This window comes from Ambystoma mexicanum, chromosome 2q (assembly GCF_040938575.1).
Source record: "Ambystoma mexicanum isolate Mex_15411 chromosome 2q, UKY_AmexF1_1, whole genome shotgun sequence".
NCBI lineage: Eukaryota > Metazoa > Chordata > Amphibia > Caudata > Ambystomatidae > Ambystoma > Ambystoma mexicanum.
In genome coordinates this window covers 531013691-531036886 of record NC_090924.1, presented here as the reverse complement: position 1 = coordinate 531036886, position 23196 = coordinate 531013691, and the positions used below count along the sequence as shown (strand labels likewise).

At 47.1% G+C, this 23196-nt stretch overlaps 1 protein-coding gene across 4 annotated transcripts in view; it reads right to left on the bottom strand.

Annotated features, from left to right (window-relative positions):
- The window catches only part of REXO5 (RNA exonuclease 5), a 1375618-nt gene that overhangs the window by 735033 nt on the left and 617389 nt on the right, over positions 1 to 23196 (bottom strand). For all 4 annotated transcript variants that reach the window (XM_069647648.1, XM_069647652.1, XM_069647650.1 and 1 more), the window contains one exon: positions 19947 to 20049. In XM_069647648.1, coding sequence (XP_069503749.1) covers positions 19947 to 20049 — 103 coding nt within the window. The remainder of the gene's footprint in view (positions 1 to 19946; positions 20050 to 23196) is intronic.

Here is a 23196-nt window from a genome sequence, read left to right as displayed (position 1 = left end):
TCACCACTAGAGAATCTGGGGTAGAGTGATCTCTGATATAAAGGGGGTCTGAGGGAAAAGGACGAAAGAGTTTTTCTATTCTCGGATTAACACCTCTTGTAAGAGCAGGTGTTGATAAGGAGGGGGCCAGACGTTTTTTTATTGAATTGAGGAGAGGGATAGCCAGGCTGGCCGGTGGCTTCTCTTTGAGGATGTCTTCCACAAAGTCAGATTCAGGGACAGCTTCCTCTGTGGCGACTTTGAAGTGTTCAGCTGCTTTGCGCAACAGGACGTTAAAATGTCAATTGATCATCCACAGGCGAGGGTTGTCTAGTGGGGGTGGTCTGGAGGGAATCCAAACCCAGGGCATCAAGATCTGGTGAAATATCTGGAGACTGCCATGTCTGAGGATCACCCATATCCGGGTTTTCCCCCCACCCCTCTATGGGATCATGCATGTCCTCAGGATTGGAGAAATGATCCTCATCCTGAGTGTCTGCAGGAATCTCCTCCTCAGTGAGCTCATAGGTATAAATATATATCCTCTTCCTGAGAGGGGTCAAAGAGTCTTGGGAATTTTGCTACAGGTTCCAAAGGGCTCTCATCCCGTGGTCTTCTAGGCGTGGGTTGCTCTGAACGGGTAACAAACCTTTCAAACCTTTCCATACAATTTTCAAACTTTTCTCTAGTCCAAACAGAAGACATAGAATGGTCTAGAGGTAAATCGTCGAGATTTTGTCTCAACGTCGAAGACATTCCTTCCTCGCCCTCCGAAAACAACTCCTGGGGGACCGATGGAGGTGAGGCGTCCCTGTGCCTCTCTTTTGGCTTATGTGAGGGTTCCGGTACTCCCCTTAGGCTATCCTTGAATCTCAACGGATCCTTGACCTTTTCCGTAGGCCTCGAAGAATCTCGTGACTGCCGTTTCTGAGAATCGGCGGAAATAATTCTCGCTATGCTGTCAGCGACATCTTCCGCAGACAGGAGCTGTGTAGCTTCGGCCTGCGAGTGTGAAGGAGCCTTTTTCGGCAGAGCCGGGGCCTTGTCTTCGGCGGCTGCCTTCTTTGGCGGTGCAGGTGCCTTGTCTTTGGCGGCTGCCTTCTTTGGCGGTGTCAGGGCTTTGTCTTCGGCAAACACTTTCTTCGGAGGAGCCGGAACCCTGTTGTCGCCGGACGCCTTCTTGCGATGCGTCACGACGGAACTTGGGATATTAGTGATAGCGCCCTTTGTTTTTGATGGCCCAGTCGCTAGGTGCATATGCGGCTGCGGGGAGGGCTGCCGATCTTAATGGTCAGCGAGTGCCGCCGCTGGTTCCAGTGTACCCGTTGGCGCTGAAGTCTTCTTCTACTTAGCCGAAGATTGACTTGAAGTTGTGTGCTTAGTGCTGTGTAAATGTTAGTCTTTCTCGTCGGGGTGTACCTTCCCTATAACAGTGCCTGAGCCATGCCTGGCGGGGCCGGGGACAGACGGTCCGGAGCGGGCACGCTCTGTCGAAAGGTCGACAACCTCTGGTTCGGAGGTCTGTTCATCACGATCGCCGTCGTCCCATTCGGTGGCTGCGGCAACAGGAGAAAACCAGGCCTTCAACATCCCGTATGCCGCCCACCGCTTGACTTTTCGATCCTTTAATGACTGAGGAGCTTACAAGCCGCGCATCCTACTTCGTTGTGATCGAGGGACAAGCAACGGTTACACCGTTTGTGCTCATCTCTCAAAGGAAATTTGCCCTTGCAGATGTGGCAAAACCTAAATGGAGTCCTCTCCATAGCTGAGGATGGGTAGAGTGACGAAGACCAAGAGGGAAAGACATTCTCAGATTGTACAGAAATGTCTACCCCAACCCCACTCTCCCTACTGTGTAGGACAGCGGAAGGCCCGGCCATGTGGTCTGCAGCGCCGACTGGATCACCGTCCGTCAAAGTCCTGAAGGTTTTCGGCAGAGATCTGAAACAGCCATAGAAATAAGGGACATATAGGGTGATCTTAAGTATTTTATATAACTATTCGGCCAAAGGTCGAGGGGACAATAGGCAATGGGCCTTATTACGAGTCCGGCGGTAACCGAGCAGGTAAAACCGGCAGGTTACCGCCGGACTCGTATTACCATTCCGCAATTACAACCCTGGTGACCCGGTAATTTCGGAGGCGGAATTCGGTAAATCCCCATTCCCATGGAGTCTGATAGGAAACGTAAACACAGATTTACATTTCTCTCTCTCTCTCTCTCTCTCTCTCTCTCTCTCCCTCTTTTTCCTCTTTTTTCATTTTACCAAATATTTCCTCCTGAATCCCTCCCAGACCTGTAGACTTTGCCTCACTGCTGAAAGGCTCCTGTGGTTCTTTACTGAGTTGCTGTAAGCTTCTAAATGAGTCTTTACATTCTTCTCTTTCTTTTGCTTTTGGTTCAACTTTTAACTTTTACAACAAACACAAACTCTAGTTGCTACCATAACCCCAGAAAGTAGTATTTCCTCAACTCCAGTGAACTATAAACATTCCTCATTGTTTTTCCTTATTCTGAAGAAATACTAGCACTCAAACTAAATTCTGCACCACTGTCTGTTCATGCAGTTGAAAAGCCTTAGAAAGCTTTTCTAACTTTCGGCATCTGCACAGAAAAACTTTTTTTCTCTTCAGAGAAATTGACTTTGGCGCTTCTGTGTGTGACACGCATGTAGGTTATAAGGCCCTTTCCTTGAAACGGCTTCCGATAATGACGCTCTTCCTCCCGTCGGCTGCAAAGTGAGGGACGAGGTGCCACACGCCTACAAAATGTTAGTTCAAAACCCTTCTCGCGTGCCAGGATTAGTATTCTTCAGACCACAGTGTCCGTGTGCCCTATCAGTAATATTAAACGTGTGCGTGCCATAATACTTAGTTGAAAACCCTGGCTCATGCTCACAGTAAATAACGAAATTTCAATCAGTAAGCTATTTGAGAAAAGAGATAGTTCACTTCCTAAACTCACCGTAACAAATGGCAATACATTTTTTACAGAGTTCCAACAGAAACATCTATATTTTCTTTGCTTTGTTTGGCTTCTAACTCAAGAAAGATTTCACTAAGCTTATGGTTGCTGCAGCTGGCTTGACTCTTCCTTACAGCTTGACTCTACTCTAGCTTCTCGTGAGATAACTTGATCTTGAAAAAAGTTCTTCCTGCTGTCTTTCATACTATGGTTCTTTTGTTTACTTCTGCTGTGGTTTCTTTAACAAATAATTCATCTTAGAGAGGTAAAAAGTATTTTAATGCTCAGTTCTTAGTAAAACTTTCTGGAGCTCTGCTGTGACCTGCTTTGGTGTTCACTACAATGAAAAGCAGTTTAGAACCTCACAGCCACCAAAGGTTAATCACTGCTAGCTATCTGAGCCTCCATTTAGCCTTGGGGTGACACTAGTTTCCTGGAGAAAAAAGGTTAAGGAAAAAAATACTAAGAGCCTAATTCACAGAGCGTTTTGCAATGGAGTTTTGCCATTATAAGACGCTTCTGTGAATTAGGCCCTGAGTGCTTTAGGTAAGATCACCCTGCCAACTACAGACCTATGTTACAGCTCTAACCTTGGACTGCCCGATTCTCCTAGACACCCAGACTCTACTAATACATGAATGATGAGGGACCCCGACAGCAGACGCCAGAGGAGTGACAGGCCTCTTTCTGGTAGTGGTGACGACTAGTGAATCAGGTTTTAGCTGACCCCTAATATACAAGGGGTCTGTTGGGCTGTCCTGAATAATTTCTTTGATTCTGGGGTTAACCACCCTTATGAGGTTCGGCGTGAGTAGAGAGAGCTGTATACGTCTTTGTACAGACTGTAACAGTGGGATGAACTGACTGGCAAACTTCCTGTCTCCCAGAATGTCCTCCACAAAGTCCTTGTCTATGTGTGCCTCTTGGGTGTCAATACTTAAGTGTTGGGCAGCCTTCAGAAGCAGTACATTGTATTCTAGTTGATAGCCTTCAGGAGAATCTGCGACAATCTGGTCTTGGTGGTCAGGCAACTGGATGACATAGATGTCATCATCATCGTTGTTGTAATATTAGTCCTGACTGTATAGATCCGCTTGCGAGCCGGGGTCTTGAGACCCTGGGAGGCCCACACCATACATGTCCGGAGAGGGGTCTTGGTAAGTGAATGCCGGGGATCCTAGGACAGAAGTGCTTGGCTGTCGGTCAAGACAAGGTTTTTTGGCAGGGGGTTGATCTTTTGAAGCCCCTGGCTGTGATGTGTCCCTAAGGGACATTAGCACTTCTGGATGTTTGTCTATGAAGTCAACAAAGCATGACATCCTCTTTAAAATTCTGTTAAATTTTTCAGGAGTATAATCACAGGAGGGTGGGAAGCCTGAAAGGGTAGGAGGGTAGGGGTGGCTTGGGAGGGTGCCTGGCCTTTGTGATGCATAGCCCCCGAGAGTTTGTCTACATGTGGCGGGGGGGGGGAATCAATAACCTCAGTGCTTTCGGAAAACGAAAACATCGAGGATTTGATTTTTCCGTTGACTTTGTCTTTAACAGGGTAACAGGGACATGTTTTTTAATTAGTTCTTGCATTTTAGGCGTGTTCTTTGGGGGACGCTGATGCGCCTTTCGCACTTTTTCGGCCTGCAAAAAGATGGCCTTTTTGTGCGCTGTGTCCGAACCGACTTTGGGGGCCGGTGTCGGAGGCCTGTCATGCGGCGTAAGCGATGACCCAGAGGATAGGGAAGATCTAGAAGCTTTTTCCGGACACTGCATGGGCCTCGACGCTAGAATTTGTCGAATGTTGGCTGTGGGCTATGTACTTATTGTTTTTGGATGGGTGAGTGCTATGGCACAGAGCCACTTGCCTCCTTATTCGAGTTGGGGGCCCGTACATGGGGTTCTGAGGATCCCTGCTCGCCTTCGGCATCACTAAGGACACCGATACTGCCCTCGCTGGAATCTTCCGTTACATCGATGGAGGTTTCAGCCTGCATTGTGTGGACGGCCCAGCGCTTGGTGCGACGATCTGAAAGAGTTTTTGGGCAGAAAAGTTTGCAGGACTTGCAAAGATTTTCGGGGTGATCCCTAGGGAGACAGTAATGGCACACTTGGTGTGTGTCTTTCCACAGGAATTTTCTATGGCAGGTAGGGCAAAATGTAAATGGTATTTTGTCAATTATAAATGGAAAGGACAGTTAGGTGAGGAAAAGGGAAAAGGGGTAGCAGAATAAAGACCTCCCCCCTCTCGCTCTACTGTAAGGGCTGAAGCCTGAAGAGGCCTCTGAAGGCCGCGTCTGGTCTTTGATTAAGTCAAGTCGTCGACGAAGGAGTTGTCCGTCGAAGGTGCTGCAGCAAAAGCAGACAGTAAAGAGAAGTCTATGAATAAAATTCTAACTAGTCAAAGGCATCAGTATGGAAAGGAACTCCGCAACTTACTAACGCGCCCTGTCTAAGTCCGTTTGAGTTTCAAAAAACAAATCTTGTAATACTCTGCGACTACCACTAGATGTCAGACTATGTAGAGTATGTGACCTAAGCAGATCCACGAGCATCAGAAGAACAAGTTACTTACCAACTGTAACGTTCTTTCGACTGGATATTCGTCTCACGTATTCCTCGTCTTAGATACTCGATATCTTCAGCTTTGCTGCTTCTGAAAAGAAATTCTCCACCAGAGCGTGCTGTGCTTGAGGTTGCAGCGTCGACGTCCCTCGGAGGCAGTCGTTGAACGTCGATGTCATCCGTAGTATAAATGGCTTGAGCCGCGCCCGCTGGCTTCAGTTCCTTTTCTTCATATATTTTTAAATGATGAGTGTAACGCTCACCTGACTCCCACGGAGGCGCTGGTCTAGTCTGGGTTGCTGTGGCCTCTTCGAGCGTGATGCGCAGAACTCGGAACACCGACTGAACAGGACCCTCAAATCTTGCTTGTCTGGCCCGTAGGAATATCCTTCTGCAGATGAGAAAGGGGATTAACAGTCTGCAGAATAGTTTGCTTGCTTCCCCCTTCCCTCCCTTCGTTCTTCTCTAACTTCCTCCGAAATCCCCGGTTGAAGCTCACCTTATGGTTTGAAAGGATGAACTCTCCATCCAGCTTCTGGTGCAGGGGCACGTGTTAGTCCAGTTACTTCACTGGTTTTCAGAATGGCGCTGGCAAAATCCACTTGACTTTTCCAAGCGGAACGCCGTAAGTATGAAGATTACAAAAGTTCAAGTGTTGAGCCTCCTTTTCTGTTGCCTTCCTAACCTGTGATCTGTCCTTTATTTCAGGTGCAGAATGAAGGCGATGCGTTGAGGGATTGAATTGGCGATGGTAAACTCAGGTGAGTTAGCGATGGAGGCGATCCCTCTTAATGTCTTTATACTCCTCCAGTAATGTCTTTTGTCCTTTCCCCATAGGGGCCGGGGTGCGGTACCTGCCAACGAAGCGGCGCCGACCCGAAATGAGGAATGGTCCACCAACAGAAGACCGGTAAGTGTTATGGCAGAAAATTAGGCTTTCCTCCTATGTTCCTTCTGCTCACCTTTTGTCTCTTCTTCTCTCCCCTAGGAGCAGAGATGTGGCGACCGGTGCAGACAGTCGCGGTGGAGCCAGAAGAACTCCCGAGGACAGGTGAGTGAAGCGCGGCACTGCAGCGAGCAATGCGGTGCTTTTAAATGAAAGTCTTTTCTCAGGAACAGGAACGCTGGCGTGAAGGTTCCGGATGCAGGTAAGAAGTTTGATAAAATTCTTGGTTTTCACCTTTCTCTTCTCTTCTTCCTTACAGGTGTTCCAGGATCGAGGCGGGCGTGGCTGGAGACCCGATGCAGGAGCAGACACGGTGAGCGTTCAGCTGCTTGGATGCAGAACAACTCGAAGAGTGAGCTACTGTCTGGGCGTGGCTTAAATAGCCCCCAAAGTAGTTCCAGGTAAGTATCCTTCCCTGGCCACGCCCGAGTGGCAAAATAGTCCCAATGAAAAAAATAGTCCCTTTCAGGTCTCAAGGAGGCCTGAATCTTGCAGCATGGTCTGCCTCAGGTAAGTGCACAAAACACCTTCCTTTATGAGCCTGGCGCCTATGGCGCCAGGACTGAGTCCAAAGAGCCCCTATAAGGGGCCGCTGGGCTTTTACCCGGGGGCATGATGCCTGCTCCCGGGGGTGCTGGGCCTGGCCTGGTGCTCCGGGGGTAGGCATCATGACAGCACTCCCCCCCCAAGGCCCCTCCCAAGGTCGTTACCGCTGGAGGTTTCGGTTTGTTTGGGAAATTCCGATGGAACCTTTTTACCAGCCGAGGTGCATGTACGTGGTCGCTGGGTTCCCAAGACCTTTCCTGAGGCCCGTACCCTTTCCAATCAATTAGATAGAAAAGTTTTGATTTTGAGATCTTAGAATCCAAAATGTTCTTCACCTCGAATTCAGGCTCCCCATCTATCTGGATTGGTTCTGGTGGCTTTATTAATCTGGTTCCTGGTTGCACTGGTTTCAAAAGAGACATGAAAAACGGGGTGAATCGGCATGTTAGCTGGTAGATCGAGCTTGACTGCCACTGGGTTAATTATAGCTTTGATCGAGTAAGGGCCCAAATACCTTGGATTAAAAGTTCGGGGTCCCTTGAGCAATAAGTGTTTGGTAGCTAACCATACTTGATCCCCTATTTGGTATGGCGGCGCCTCTCTCCAATGCAGATCCGCATTCTTTTTGTATTTCCCTTTCGCTTGTTGTAAATGTGCAGTTGCATCCTTGAAGGCTTGAGTTATCGTGGAATGCAAATGGTCTACTGCGGGCATTTCAAGGCTCAGAGGTGAGTCCAGGTCTGAAGTACGAGGGTGATGTCCATATAGGGCCTCATTACAACTCAGGCGGTAAGGGGTTTACGGCAGCGTAAACAGCGCCGACCCTTACCGCCTGATTCCGAGGTCCCTTAGCGCCATGGCAGATTTAACACCTGCTTTTAGCAGGTGTTAAAATCCATGGCGCTAAGGGACCATGTTGTTAATTACGCCACCGTAATTTACGGTGGCGTAATTAACGCCTTCCCCACTCCCATTATGCCCTATGGGGAAGGGTAAATGGGGATTGGGGACTTACCGCCCCGCCGACCTCGGAATGGGGCAGTAAGTCCGCCAACCACCATGGCATAAACGTAGTTTACGCCATGGTGGTAAAGGTACGACCCAGGCGGTAACTTACCGCCTGGGTCGTAATGAGGCCCCATATAGGGTATAAAAGGGGCTTTGTCCAGTTCCAGAGTGTACCGAGTTATTGTATGCATATTCGGCCACCCATAAAATATCCTTCCAATTACCCCCCGATTGGTGGAACATACATCGTAGGTATTGTTCAAGGGTCTGGTTCGTTCTCTCCGTCTGACCATCGGTCTGTGGGTGGTGGCTGGTTGAGAGTCTTACGTCGATTTGTGCCAGTTGACAACACTTTCTCCAAAAATGAGAAATAAACTGGCTTCCCCGGTCGGAGACTAGTATGGACGGGAATCCATGCAAACGGATGATATTTTCGAGGAATTCCTTGGCTAGGACAGAAGCTGAAGGTAAACCTTTCAACGGAATAAAATGGGCCATCTTGGAAAATAAATCCACCACAACCAGAATAGTATTGTATCCATTACAAGGGGGCAGGTCCGTGATAAAATCTAGTGACAAGGTGTGCCAAGGTGCTGGTGGAATGTCTAAAGGCTGAAGAAGACCGGCGGGTTTTGTCTTTTGGCCTTTGTTTCGGGCGCAAACTCCACAGGACATCACAAAAGATTTAATATCCTTTCGCCAGGAAGGCCACCAGAATTGTCGTTTAATTTTTTCTTCAGTTTTGGCAATCCCAGGATGTCCTTCCATCAGGGTATCATGAGGACGGGAAATAACCAGTTCTTGCAACTCCTTTTCTGGCAGAAATAAGCGTCCTTGGAAGTAAGGTAGGCCATTGTTCACTGAAAAGTAAGACACCCTTTGGATCCAATCCTGCAAGGTTGTAGAGTCCAGGAGTTGTTTTACCCGTGCTTGAATGTCTTCAAGGGTTTGTAAAGAAGTTATCCCCAAAATTCTTTGTTCGGGAATTATCGGCACAGGTTCTGAGTTTGTGTCTATTTCTCCCATTCCTATTCGAGATAGCGCGTCCGCTTTGCCATTCTTACAGCCGGGGCGGTAAGTGATTACAAAATCGAACTCAGCAAAGAACAAAGCCCATCGGAGCTGACGTGACGATTGAGCCTTGGCAGTTTTTAAATATTGTAGGTTTCGGTGATCAGTGATCATGGTGATGGTATGCCTGGCGCCAAGAAGATAATGCCGCCAAGCCTTAAAGGCGGACTTAATGGCTAATAATTCCTTGTCGGTGATTGCATAATTTACCTCAGGCGGCGAGAACTTTCAGGACCAAAATGCTATGGGGTGCAGTTGGTTGGTTTCAGGGTCTCGCTGAGACAGGACAGCTCCCATGGCTAAACTGGACGCGTCGGTTTTGACTATATATGGGAGATCGGGACGCGGGTGCTTCAAAATGGGTGCGGACGTGAATTTAGCTTTCAATTCCTGAAAGGCCTGTTCGGCTTCCTCGGTCCATTCGAAGCGTTTATTTTTTCGCAAGAGTGCAGTGATGGGTTGTACCACACGTGAAAATTCCGGGATAAATCTGCGATAAAAATTAGCAAAACCAAGCATGCTTTGGACACCTTTCACCAAACTGGGTGATGGCCATTTGAGGATGGCATCCACTTTTCGTGAGTCCATGCGGACCCCTTTAGGTGTCAGGATGAATCCAAGAAACTCAACCTCGGTGGTATGGAAAACGCACTTTTCCAGCTTTGCAAACAGTTTGTGCTGGCGCAATTACTCAAGGACGGCCCTGACATGCCTTCTGTGATCAGATTCCGAAGAGGAGTACACAAGAATGTCATCGATATATACAACAACACAAACATCGATGAGTTCCCGAAGGACATCGTTCATGAAGAATTGGAAGGCAGCAGGCGCGTTGCACAACCCGAAAGGCATAACCTGGTATTCGAATAATCCATATTTTGTACGGAAGGCCGTTTTCAATTCGTCGCCTTCTTTTACTCGCACCAGATGATAAGCCCCCCGGTGATCTAACTTGGTGTATACGCAAGCGTCCTTCTTCTGGTCAAGGAGTTCAGGGATCAGAGGCAGAGGGTAACGGTTTTTAACAGTTATCTGGTTCAATGCGCGGTAGTCAATACAAGTTCTAAGGTCGCCTTCTTTTTTGGGCACGAAAAACAAAGCCGAGGATGCCGGAGACTTTGACGGGCGAATGAAACCATTGGCTAGGTATTGATCTAAATATTGTCTCAAATGCAGATTCTCAGGTTCAGTAAGGGCATAAATCCTGCTACAAGGGGGTTGTGCACCGGGCACCAGATCGATTTGGCAATCGTACGATCTGTGGGGAGGTAACGTGTTGGCCTGTTCCTTTTGGAAGATGTCCTGAAAGTCTTGGTATTCCGGAGGTAGTTGCATGGAGACAGAGGTTACAGACGCTAGACTAATCTTCAGATTTTCTGGGTAGCAGGTTTGTGCACAATCCGGGAAGGTTATTCTCTTCGCTCGCCAATCAATTTGAGGATTATGTGTCTCTAACCAAGGGATTCCGAGAATAACCTGAAACTGTGGAGCCTTGATTACATCAAACACAACTGCCTCCCGATGGCCGTCCGGACCTATAAGTGTCACTTCAGCAGTGGAATGTGTTACCGGTCCAGAGGCAATTTCGGTTCCATCTACTGTGGTGATGACATCTTTGCTGGTTTTAGGACGCAGAGGGAGGTTAATCCTAGAGACCAATTCACGATCCACATAATTTCCTATAGCCCCACTATCGATGTATGCCTTTATTGCATGCAACCGCTTAGGCTGTTCCGGATCTACTAGGACCATTGGCACAATGAAATGCGAGGTCTGAGAGTTAGTTTTCAAGCTCGGCAAGCGGACCCCTACGCTTGTCGGGCGTGGTCGTTTCCCGAAACAGAGTCTTCATGGTTTTTATCAGCGGCTCCTACCACCTTCTTGGGCGGTTTTGCCGGGCAATCTCGTAGAAAGTGTCCAGAGGACCCACAATAAAGACATAATTGCATCTGCCGTCTTCTTTCACGTTCTTTTTGAGTTAAAGGTCCTTTAACCCCTCCTATTTGCATAGGCTCAGAGACATCAGCACCCTTGTCTCAAACTTGGACCTATCTGCTTTTCTGTTTTGAAGTCTGTGATCCAAGTGGACCACTAAGTCTATATATTCTGTGCATTCTTGGGGCGGATTTACAACTTGGGCCAGGACATCTTTAAGTTCTCTGCGTAGACCTCGATAAAATAACGTGATTCTTTTATCCTCTGGCCACCCAGTTTCCACAATTAGTCTATTAAAGGTTGCAATGTAGGATAGGAGGTCCTGATTGCCCTGTCGCAGGGATAGGAGTTCGTCATCCAGAGCCTGCCCCTGAGAGTGTCGAGCAAATAACCTTTCCATGCTTACTTGAAATCCTTGAAAATCTCGGAGAATCGGGTCATCTTGAGTAACCAGTGGAACTGACCAATCGGCAGCACAGCCGCTGAGATATGACAATACAAAGGCTACCTTGGTCTGGTCATTAGGGAAGGCCCCAGGTCTGCATAGGAAGTGCAAACGACACTGATTAATGAATACGGTGAATCGTTTGGGGTCCCCAGCAAAGCGTTCGGGTGGGGCCAGCGGCATGTTTCCAGGTAGATTAATCTGCACAGGGTTACTGGGAAACACAGGAGCGGGGTTCCCCCCGGAACCGGGTAGAGGAGTGTGTCCAGCTTGACCTTGCAAAAACTGTCTAGCCAGGTCATCAGTTCTTTCCTTTGATACAATCACTTCCCTCCTGAGAGCATTAGTCTCTTGACGAGCGGCGTGTACTTCGGCCCGTAATTCCCCCAGTAGTTGGGCCAACTGATCAGTCTCAGAAGTTTCCATAGCGCCTGGGTGGGAATTTGTAGGAAGGCTTCGCGTTCTGTAACGCTCACCAGACTCCCACGGAGGCGCTGGTCTAGTCTGGGTTGCTGTGGCCTCTTCGAGCATGATGCGCAGAACTCGGAACACCGACTGAACAGGACCCTCAAATCTTGCTTGTCTGGCCCGTAGGAATATCCTTCTGCAGATGAGAAAGGGGATTAACAGTCTGCAGAATAGTGTGCTTGCTTCACCCTTCCCCCCTTCGTTCTTCTCTAACTTCCTCCGAAATCCCCGGTTGAAGCTCACCTTATGGTTTGAAAGGATGAACTCTCCATCCTGCTTCTGGTGCAGGGGCGCGTGTTAGTCCAGTTACTTCACTGGTTTTCAGAATGGCGCTGGCAAAATCCACTTGACTTTTCCGAACGGAACGCCGTAAGTATGAAGATTACAAAAGTTCAAGTGTTGAGCCTCCTTTTCTGTTGCCTTCCTAACCTGTGATCTGTCCTTTATTTCAGGTGCAGAATGAAGGCGATGCGTTGAGGGATTGAATTGGCGATGGTAAACTCAGGTGAGTTAGCGATGGAGGCGATCCCTCTTAATGTCTTTATACTCCTCCAGTAATGTCTTTTGTCCTTTCCCCATAGGGGCCGGGGTGCGGTACCTGCCAACGAAGCGGCGCCGACCCGAAATGAGGAATGGTCCACCAACAGAAGACCGGTAAGTGTTATGGCAGAAAATTAGGCTTTCCTCATATGTTCCTTCTGCTCACCTTTTGTCTCTTCTTCTTTCCCCTAGGCGCAGAGATGTGGCGACCGGTGCAGACAGTCGCGGTGGAGCCAGAAGAACTCCCGAGGACAGGTGAATGAAGCGCGGCGCTGCAGCGAGCAATGCGGTGCTTTTAAATGAAAGTCTTTTCTCAGGAACAGGAACGCTGGCGTGAAGGTTCCGGATGCAGGTAAGAAGTTTGATAAAATTCTTGGTTTTCACCTTTCTCTTCTCTTCTTCCTTACAGGTGTTCCAGGATCGAGGCGGGCGTGGCTGGAGACCCGATGCAGGAGCAGACACGGTGAGCGTTCAGCTGCTTGGATGCAGAACAACGCGAAGCGTGAGCTACTGTCTGGGCGTGGCTTAAATAGCCCCCAAAGTAGTTCCAGGTAAGCATCCTTCCCTGGCCACGCCCGAGTGGCAAAATAGTCCCAATGAAAAAAATAGTCCCTTTCAGGTCTCAGGGAGGCCTGAATATTGCATCATGGTCTGCATCAGGTAAGTGCACAAAACACCTTCCTTTATGAGCCTGGCGCCTATGGCGCCAGGACTGATGTCCAACATGAGCCTGGCGCCAACGGCGCCAGGACAGAGTCCAAAGAGCCCCTATAAGGGGCCGCTGGGCTTTTACCCGGGGGCATGATGCCTGCTCCCGGGGGTGCTGGGCCTGGCCTGGTGCTCCGGGGGTAGGCATCATGACAATGAGTAGATAAGGCATACCCCTTAGACCGTAAGCTCTCAAGGAACATTGAGTGTAAAGACACGTAAACTGTACTGCGCGGTAGGTTGGGAGGGTCGATGAGGAATACGTGGGAGGAACATCCAGCCAAAAGAACGTTACAAAGATAAAGTAGTTCTTCAAGTGAAGCCAAACTTCCTCCCAAAGGTTGTCTCAGAATTTCATATCACACAAAAGATAACCTTGCCTTCATTTTACCCTCCTCCTCACCCAGGGAAAGATGAACAGAGATTACACAGGCTGGATCCAAGGCGTGCCTGGAGTTTTTACATTAACAGACTTGCAAGGATTAGTCAAGCAGATCAGTTGTTTGTGGGGTATGCACGACATAAACTAGGTTTACCTATCACGAAACAGACCATCTCAAGATGGATAATACTAACTATCAGAGTGCTATAAATTGGCAGGAAAAGATCCTTCTCGAAACCTCAGGGCTCATTCAACCAGGGGTATCGCAGCCTCTTCAGCTCTCCAAAGAGGAGTTCCAATTAAAGACATCTGTGTGGCTGCCCCATGGTCGTCCGCACATACTTTCACCAAATTCTACAGTCTAGATTCCTCCACTAGCCAGGTGACTACATTTGGGAAAGCTGTGTTGCACTCTGCATTCTTAGAAAGTCACTAAATTTTACTCCCGCCTCCTGTACACATTACTGCTTTGGGAGTCTATCAAAGATAAGGAATACGTGGAAGGACACAATCCATTTGAAGATCAAGTTACTTACGAACTGTAACATTCTTTCGACTGGATGTTCCTCCCACGTATTCCTTATCGCCCCTCGCATCCTACCCCACAGTAAAATTTCCTTGTAGTTGCAGCCTATGCTGCTTCAAGAGTACTAACCATCTCATACTGGACAAACACAGCACCTCAAAACGGAACTGAACAACGGACGCTGCGCGAGACTATATATACCTATGATGACGTCAGCGTTGATACAGAGGTCTTCGAGGGACACCAACTCAGGGGACGTCGACGAGCAATGCCCTCTATTGGGAAAACATTTCCGAGGCCAGCAAGCTGGAAGTGGATTTATCAAAGATAAGAAATACGTGGGAGGACACAATCTATTCGAGTTATTCTTTTTAAAGTAAGGAGCCTTAGTGGGCAAGAATGTAAAGGTTCAAATGGAATACCTGTAAGAAATTTTAAAACTAAATTTTATCCCACACAGGTACTTGGAAGGGTATTGGAGGGTACGCGTTAGTAAGCCTCTTCAGGAACTGCACAATTATGGGCATTTTGAAAAAAGACACTTCTTCTGAGCGCTTAACAATAGATAGCACTGCCAAGTATTCTTTTATTGTGCCAACTTGGAGCCCCAAATTGGCCAAGTGTAAAATGAAAGATAGTACTGTAGGAATATTACATTGGAATGGATCCACATTCTTATCCCTGCACCAGTTACTGAACTTGTTCCAACGACATCCGTACAAGGATTTAGTTGCTGGCCTTCTGGCCAAAAGCAAAATCTCCATTACGTCATCCGGAAGGTCCCAATCCTTATATCTCAGCCTCTCAGAAACCATGCGTGAAGGCTGAGTGTCTTGACCTCTGGATGGAGAACCCAACCTTCCTCTTGCGAGAGAAGATCCTCTCTTTGTGGAACACGTATTGGAGGGCAGACGGACATGTCCAGCAGGTCCGGGTACCACGTCCTCCTGGCCCAATCCGGGGCAATTAGGCTCATGGTTTTCCTGAACTTTCTCAACCTCCCGATTACGTGAGGAATCACGGGGGCTGGAGGAAACGCATACAGGAGTGGAAATTCCCAGTCCACTATGAACGCGTCCCATAGAGCTCCCCTTGGGGTAAATTTCCTTGAGCAGTACTGATCACACTTCCTGATGACACTGGTCATGACCAGATTCACTTGAGGGGTTCCCCAAAGGGTGAAGATCTCTTGAAGGACTTCCTGGGCTAGTTCCCACTCGTAAGACACTGTGCTCTGCCTGCTCAGAGCGTCCGCCGCCATGTTCTGTTCTCCGGCTAGACAGAGACTGCCGATAGAGAGATTCCTTCTTGCATTGGCCAGAACCAGAGCTGCATTGCCTCTCTGCACAGTGGAAGTGACCCTACTCCTCCTCTCTTGTTGAGGTAGTACATGGCCACTGTGTTGTCCGTCATTATCGGGACAGTCTTTCCCCGTACAGAGGGCAGAAAGGCCTTCAGCGCTAGTCTGATTGCCCTCAGCTCCAAAAGGTTGATGTGTAGTTTGGACTCCGATGGAGACCAACGACCGCTGATTGTCAGATCATTGGTATGGGCTCCCCACCCCGTGAGTGAGGCGTCCGTCACTACAGTTATCTCCGGCCATGGTTGCCAAAAAGATTCTCCCCTGAGAATCTTTTCCTTGCAAGCCCACCATAGAAGATCTGGAGCCACTCTGGTCGGGACTTGCAGAAGATCTGACATATTCCCACAAATATTGGGACCATTGAGTCCTGAGGGCCCATTGAAGGGATCTCATTCTCAATCTGGCCTCTGGCACCAGAAAAATGCAGGATGCCATGAGGCCGAGCTACCTCAGAAAAATCTAAGGCCGGCAGATGTTGGGCATTCTGAAACTTTGTAACCATCTGCAGAATGTGGTGAGCTCTCTCCTCGTGAGGCGAGGCTTTGCCCCAGGAAGTATCCAGGACTGCTCCGATGAATTGGAGCTTTTGGAGTGGAATCATTTGTGACTTCTTGTAATTGAGGGAGAAGCCCAGTCTGTGCAAGAAGTGGCAGGTCATGGTCAAGTGTTCCTGGGCTCGTTCATGTGAACTTGCCCTGATCAACCAATCGTCCAGGTAAGGGTAGACATGAATCCCCCCTCTCCTGAGACTTGCTGCCACCATAGCCATCAGCTTGGTGAAAACCCTCGGGTGGAGGTCAACCCGAATGGCAGAATTCGAAACGGATAATGAGAATTGCCAATCGCGAACCACAGGTACTTTTTCTCTGCTTGATATGGATTGGCACATGAAATTAAGCATCCTGAAGGTCCAATGATACCAACCAGACTTGGAGTTGGAGAGCCTGAAGGATCTGAGAAAGAGTAACCATCTTGAAACTGTCCTTCGTGAGGAACTTGTTCAAGTTTCTTAAGTCCAAGATGGGTCTCAATTCTCCGTCCTTTTTGGGATTAGGAAGTATGGGGAATACCAACCCTTGTTCCTCTCCGCTACCGGTACATGTTCTATTGCACCTTTCTCACAGCGGGGTTAAGAGTTCCTGCAACAGGAGCGGATCTGGAATTTTGACAGAGTTGTATCCCGTAAGGTGATCCTGAGGTTTCTTCTGAAAAGAAAGGCAGTAACCCTGGGCCACTCTTTCTACTGCCCAAGCATCTGAAGTAATGCCCCGCCATTCGTTCAGATGCTGAGAGATCTTGCCTCCCACCGGGGTCTTGTGGTTCAAAACCTCACAGTGGTTTGGCGGCAGCTGCAGCAGCGGGTGAGGAGACAGATGCTGCTGCTGGGGCTGGTCTAGCACCTTTTCCTCGCCCCCGAGGAAATATCCTTTGCCCTCTTTGACTGGCCTGTTCTCTTCCACTTCCAAATGAGGAATAAAAATGAAAAGCACGACCCCTCCAGGAAGATGAGCCTGTGGAGGAGCATTGTTGAGGTTGTCGTATGGAGGCACTAAGAGCCTTAGCTGCCGCCTTAGAGGACTGCAGCTTCTCCAAACTTTCATCCGCCTTGCTACCGAACAACCTTAAGCTGTTAAATGGCATATTGAGAAGTCTGGCCTGTACATCCGGTGCAAACCCTGACTTTCTCAGCCACGCAAATCTGCGTAGCACTGCGCTAGGTGCCATGGACCTACTGATGCTGTCAGCAGTGTCCAGACCTGATTGAAGGCATTCCCCCATAGCCTCCTTTCCATCTCTCACAACCGCAACAAACCCTTCACGCTCCTCGCCATCAGGAATATGTTCAGCTGCCGCTTTCATACAATCCCACAGGGTGTATGTGAATCTTGCAAGGGTGCAAGTCACATTTGTTGATTTTAATGCCATGCTTCCCAAAGAAAAAATCTTATGAGACCATGCATCAACTTTTTTGTCATCCCTATCTGGGGAAATTGTAGGGTATGCAGAATTCCTAGTGGATGTGGCATCAGGTGATGGATGCTTTGTTAAATATTCAGGGTCCGAAGAAGAGGGCTTGTATTTACTCGTGAATTTTTTATTTACTGCAGGAGCCGACTCAGGGGTTTCCCATGAAGCCATCACCTTCCTTTGTAGAGCTATGTGAAAAGGAAGTATGGGATCCTGTTGAGGGTCTCCAGAAAGGATATCCGTCATGTCATCCTGTTGGTAAACAGGGGAATTCCTGTTCCATCCCATGAATTGTCACTCTATTCATCAGTCTCCTGTATCCTGAGTCTGCGTGATCAGCAGGGTCAGGTCTTTCAACATCTAACTCGGGAGATGTGTCCAGACCACTTGCTGTCTGCAGACACTCATATAGGTCAGTCATATTAGAATGACGGTCAATTAACTCCTGAGGAACTTCTCTTGTTCCAAACTTAAACACTAGCAGGTGAAATGTCCTCAGAGGATTGCTCCTCATAAATGGAAGACATGGATTTGAAAAAATCCTGTCTAGTTTCTGGATGAAACATCTTCTCTGGTGGCATAGACCTTGGCTTCAATAAAGGGGTCGATTTGGGTATCGGAATCCACCAAAAGTCTTCGAGTGGGCTGTCAACGCCTTCGACCCTGTCACCTTCGATAGAGGCATCGAGGAAGCCTACGATATAGACTTGAATGGCGGTTGGGTATTCAGCGCCATTTTGTCGAGTATTGCATCCGGTTTATGCACTGGTAGGCGTTTTTATGAGGTGTCGGAGAGGTTTCCCACGATGATACCCTCAATGATTTCTCGACAGATTTGAATTTTTTTGTCTTTGATCTCCCTCTGTCACGTTTAGTATGAGCAGGGGCGTGCTCTTCACTAGATTTCTTAGAGGGGGTCTGGGCCGCATTCTCAAAGATTTTCATCATTGAGGCTCTGAAGGCCTCCCACTTTTTAGGGGAATCATTTTTAGAAGGTCAGGCGATAACCTCTGCTTCTGAGGACGTCGAAGAGGAGGAAGATCAGTGTCGCCTTTTATTCCATTTTTTTGAAGATGACGACTTCCTATACCGACTCCTCAACCTTGATTTCTTCGATTTGTGATGTTTGTCACTCGACTCAGCCGAGTCTTTCTTTCTTCTCGATGATTCCTCCCCCACCGCCAGTTTACCTCTAAGTTCCTTGAGGGCTTTGTTGGTCATTGCCTGAGAGGAACCGCACTCGGACTCGATGGTCCGGACCCAAGCACCAGAGGCAATTTCAATGGGGATCGGTAATCGACATTTTCTTCCTGCATTTCTGAAATTTTTTGAAGCCAGTTTTAGGCGTTGAAGGATTCGACGAAGAAGACATAGTTCGAAGAACTGAAGCACCGCTGCCTCCGAGGGACATCGACGCTGCAACCTCCAGCACAGCGCCCTCTGGTGGAGAAAAAATGTTTCCGAAGCAGCAAAGCTGAAGCTATCGAATATCTAAGATGAGGAATACATGGGAGGACACAATCCATTTGAATGTATGTTACAGACAAAACCTTAGAACTATTTAAGTTGACCATTAACACCACATCTCTTGAAATAAATCCAAACTCTGGTGGTGTGTAAGGTCTTGTTGTGTTGGACTAGTTATATCCTTTTAGGAATGGTTCCATCTTGTCCTTTGTTTATGATAGGGAGTGGCTTGGAGTGTGATGTGCATGAGTATAATTCTTGATGTCGAAATTCCATCAATAGGCAACCAAGCACTTACCCGCACAGTGCAGAATGAGAAGTTTTTTCATAAATCCCCCACCTCCTCAATTCAGAAGTGCCAGCAGTGTGTGCCTCTCGGCATTAGTCCAATTTGTTGTGGGGTCCCTGCAGCTGTCTCTCTTCATCTCAAGTTTAGATTTTCTTTTTAGCTATTTGCCCACACTGCACAGCCTTTGTTAGCGGATTTAATGTATCCCACCTATTCCTGCTCTTGGCTTACCTGCTGAACTGCTTCGTAAGTCTTTTCCCACTACTATACTGCTGTTGTGCTCTGCTCCAAGAGTTTGTTTTCTCCCTTAAATGTTTTGTTAAAATGTCTTTCCTGTCCCAAAACAGCCCGTTGCGTGAGTTTCACAACTCAACCAGCCATCTATTACCACTTTCTTTCAGCTTTTGAAACTTGCATGCATGTTCACATGCCGAATAGTTAGCATTTGGTGAAGTAACAGGAATTGAAATGTAAAAACCTGTCACTTGGTCATCAGCTGCAAGAAAATAGCTGTAAAACCTCAGGTATGGGCACAACTGGCTCGTATGTGTCCTTTGCCTGCAGTATCCACCATCACCAGTGGCTGGAGCAATATGTTGCATTATGGGCCCGTAAGAATCAGCACTGCTCGCTCGAAAAGCTTTACCTCTTACGTAATAATATAGTTTAACTATTTCATGAATACTTAGTTCCTTTAGGTATCCCAATTACTGTCTTTATTTAACAACTGCCAGCAAAAGTAACCCATATGTGTGGAACATAAAATATACATAGAGGCACTAACCTTTTTGGGGCCATTGCGAATGAAATATTGGGCCAGTTCCAGTGCCGCTTTAGCATCTTCTGCTGGATCATGACCGTCTTGGTTTTCACACTGGATCGCTTGCCTAAAATGTTTTGGGAACAAAAATATGTTTTTCAATTTACCATAAGGTTGAATGCTTTCTTATCCAATACATCGTGCTTGAATTGCAATGATAAATACATAACTATCAATTTTATTCCTTAACTATTTATAGGGTTTCAAGCATCTTGAATAGGGCGAGATGTCAGCAGTGGGAGGGCCTCTGCACCAGCGAGTACACATCTGGGTTGATGATAAGCATTTAAGTTTGTTTGAGTTGACGTTATGCTCTGCTCCTTTGAAGTTGGTGGAAATGGACTTTTTCATTCATTGTATATGTATGAGAATATGGAATTTATAAAAAGAGAAATGTTAAAATAATGAGGGTCTAAAACGTAAAGATAACGCATATAGAACAAACCCGATCTCAGGGGGGGGGATTACACATACCAACAATTTTGTGAGTGCATTGAAACTAATTGACACGCTTGTACAATGAAACAATAAGTCACAAACTACACGCGGGACACCTCTGCATCTTGTCAAATAGCTTCTCCATTAGAATGGAATAGCACCAGGTGAAAATCCAATATGACGCTGGGGACAAGCTGCATTTAAAACAAGGGTGAATTTAAAAAGGAAGCGGCTACGGTATCCACTCAACTGGACCTTATTGATGAGGTAGGAAATTGATACTTGATTGCGTGAAATGGAGTGGAACAAGTTGGCAACTAATTAACGAATGGCAACACTAATCAGTAAATAGATTCCTTACCAACACGAGGATTATCATTTAGGATGAATAACTAAGTACATATATGTAGTTTATTCATATACACTTGGTGAATGTAGGATCACAGTGTTAAGCAATGTTTGTATGTAGTACCCTTTGGGACCACTACACACAACCAGGACTACAGGTGTAAGCAAAACCAACCTTTGGTATAAGTATGTAATACACAGTTTTTGGTAGCGGAGCTGAGCAGCCAGGCTTATCTCAAGAGGGGAATGTGAGCTATAAGGATGTTACACAGAGGTCTACAATCACAAGTATTCAAATAGACTTATACTCGAGGTTTCTTGGTAAAACACTTATTCATTTATTTCACAGTCAGTTATAAAACATCCACTAGTAGGAGGCAGTCTATATCACACACAAATATACTTCAGTACTTCACACTAACAGTTTGAGGCATTTAAACTACTTTGAAGGAGCAGCAAAATGGCATTCAGAGTATTTGAAGTAGGAGCAAAAAGGCATAGGTTAATAAAAAGAATAGTACAGTTACTCTTAGACAGTGCAAATAGTTTGAGTTCACCAGAGGAGTCACATTTTCTTTTATTTTTTATTTTATTTGTATTTATCAAATTTTTTTGATTTTACAAAATGGTCCACGGGTAAATAGCTGTTCAAATCCGCCTGTCTGAGGGATTATGTGGAGTAGTTTGTCTTACTGGAGTGTTTCTGGAGTACTGGAGTATTTGGTCAGTGGTCAACTGGATTTTCCGCTCCAAGACAGTTTGCTAGAGCCGCTTCTAGAATCTTTGCTGTCGTGATTGTCCAGCTGGTTTTATATCCGCTTATGTGTCTGTTCCACCAGGTCTCTTCTTCACGTAGCTCAAACGGTTTCCCTCAGAACAGTGGTTTTTGTGCATTTTGTTAAAAGATTGCAGACTGTTTCAATTTGTGTGGGGTCTTTGCAGAGTCTGGAGATGTTATCTTTTGATAGGCCTCTTATTTCTCTGATTTCATTTGTTGGTAAGAGGTTTAATCTTGCCCTTAAAAAAGTTTGTCTTAATGACTTGTTCAGGAATCTTTTGATGACTAAGGCATTCTCATTTAATTTTTTATTTAGCTTTGGCAAGTGGCCAAGGAATTTAATCAATACTGCTTTTCCTTGTGTGAGTATCCAGTCGCGTTGGGACATCTATTTCTTGACTTTTGTATGATTTAGAATAAGATCTTCTTTCTAGCAACCAATTTTTTCCAGGGTTTTTTCTTTTTCTGCTGCCCAGACTGAAAGTGCCTTGCAATGACCGCTATGTATTTCCTGTTCGATTAGTTTGTACTGTGGGGGAGCTTCCGGCATGATTGCTTTTCTGTATAGTGCCATCTCATTTGAGTCCACTGCCGCTTTCAAAGAGGATAGTCCCAGTTCTCTTCTGATAGCTGCGAATGGTGTGGATTTTGGAAAACGCAATATTTTTCTCCAGAAGAGGCCCTCCATCTTATCCCAAATGCCCGGAGGAATTTTGATGAAAGCTTCAGCCCCGTATGTCAAGTAACTTTGGCTTTGAAGAATTTTATGGCCAGCAGTACTGAGAAGCGGTCAAATTTCCTGTTCATGGCTCGTCCCCAGAGGAGTCAATTCAATGCAATAGGTTAGGCCAAAGTCAATGGGCTAATATCTTGTATAGTATAGGCAGTTCAGGTAGCTAAACGGAAAAGTCTTTGCCGAAGTTCTCAGAAGTAATTTGTAAAAGAAAGATTCATATATTGGGTCACAAACTGACTAGGCCTGCAAGTGTCAAAGTTTCAAGCACTTCAGCAGTGAGAGGTAAGTTCTCTTGGTCGGGTTTTCACAGTACCTTACAATTAAGAAAAAGATGCAGCTGAAGACGTTGGTTCCTGGCAGTTCCTGCAGCTCTCGCTGTTGCTGACCCTCAGTCGTGGGGACAAGAGAGAGGAAGTCGGGGGACTCCTGCACTGCACTGGGACTTGTAAAAAAGCTGGCAAAGGCAAATCTTTAATTCCGGTAGCTGTAGACAAGCACCCAAACTGGTGTCCCTCTCCCTGGCTATTCGGTTTCCTGCAGCACTCTGAGGAAAATACAAACAGCTCAGAGAATGTTGTCCAGGTGGTTTACAGGGGTTGAGTTGATTGGTCCCACCAACTCAAAGGGAGAAGTCGTCCTTGAAGGGCTTCTCTGTCGAGGTGAACTTGGCGATTCGCACCTGCAGCATGGCTTCACCGGGCAAACCAACGGTCCAGGAGTTGCAGCAGCTGTCCTCTTCAAGCTCGTCTTCGGTTCTTTCATTCCAGTGGTCGACTCTGCCTTCCAAGCCAAGAGATTCGCCCTTTATCCAGTTTCCTCCCATTCATTCCAGCCTAGCTGCCACTCACCCAGCATGGTGGCTGTTCTTGCTGGACAATCAGCCAGCCAATCACGCCAGAGTGCATTTGGGTCTC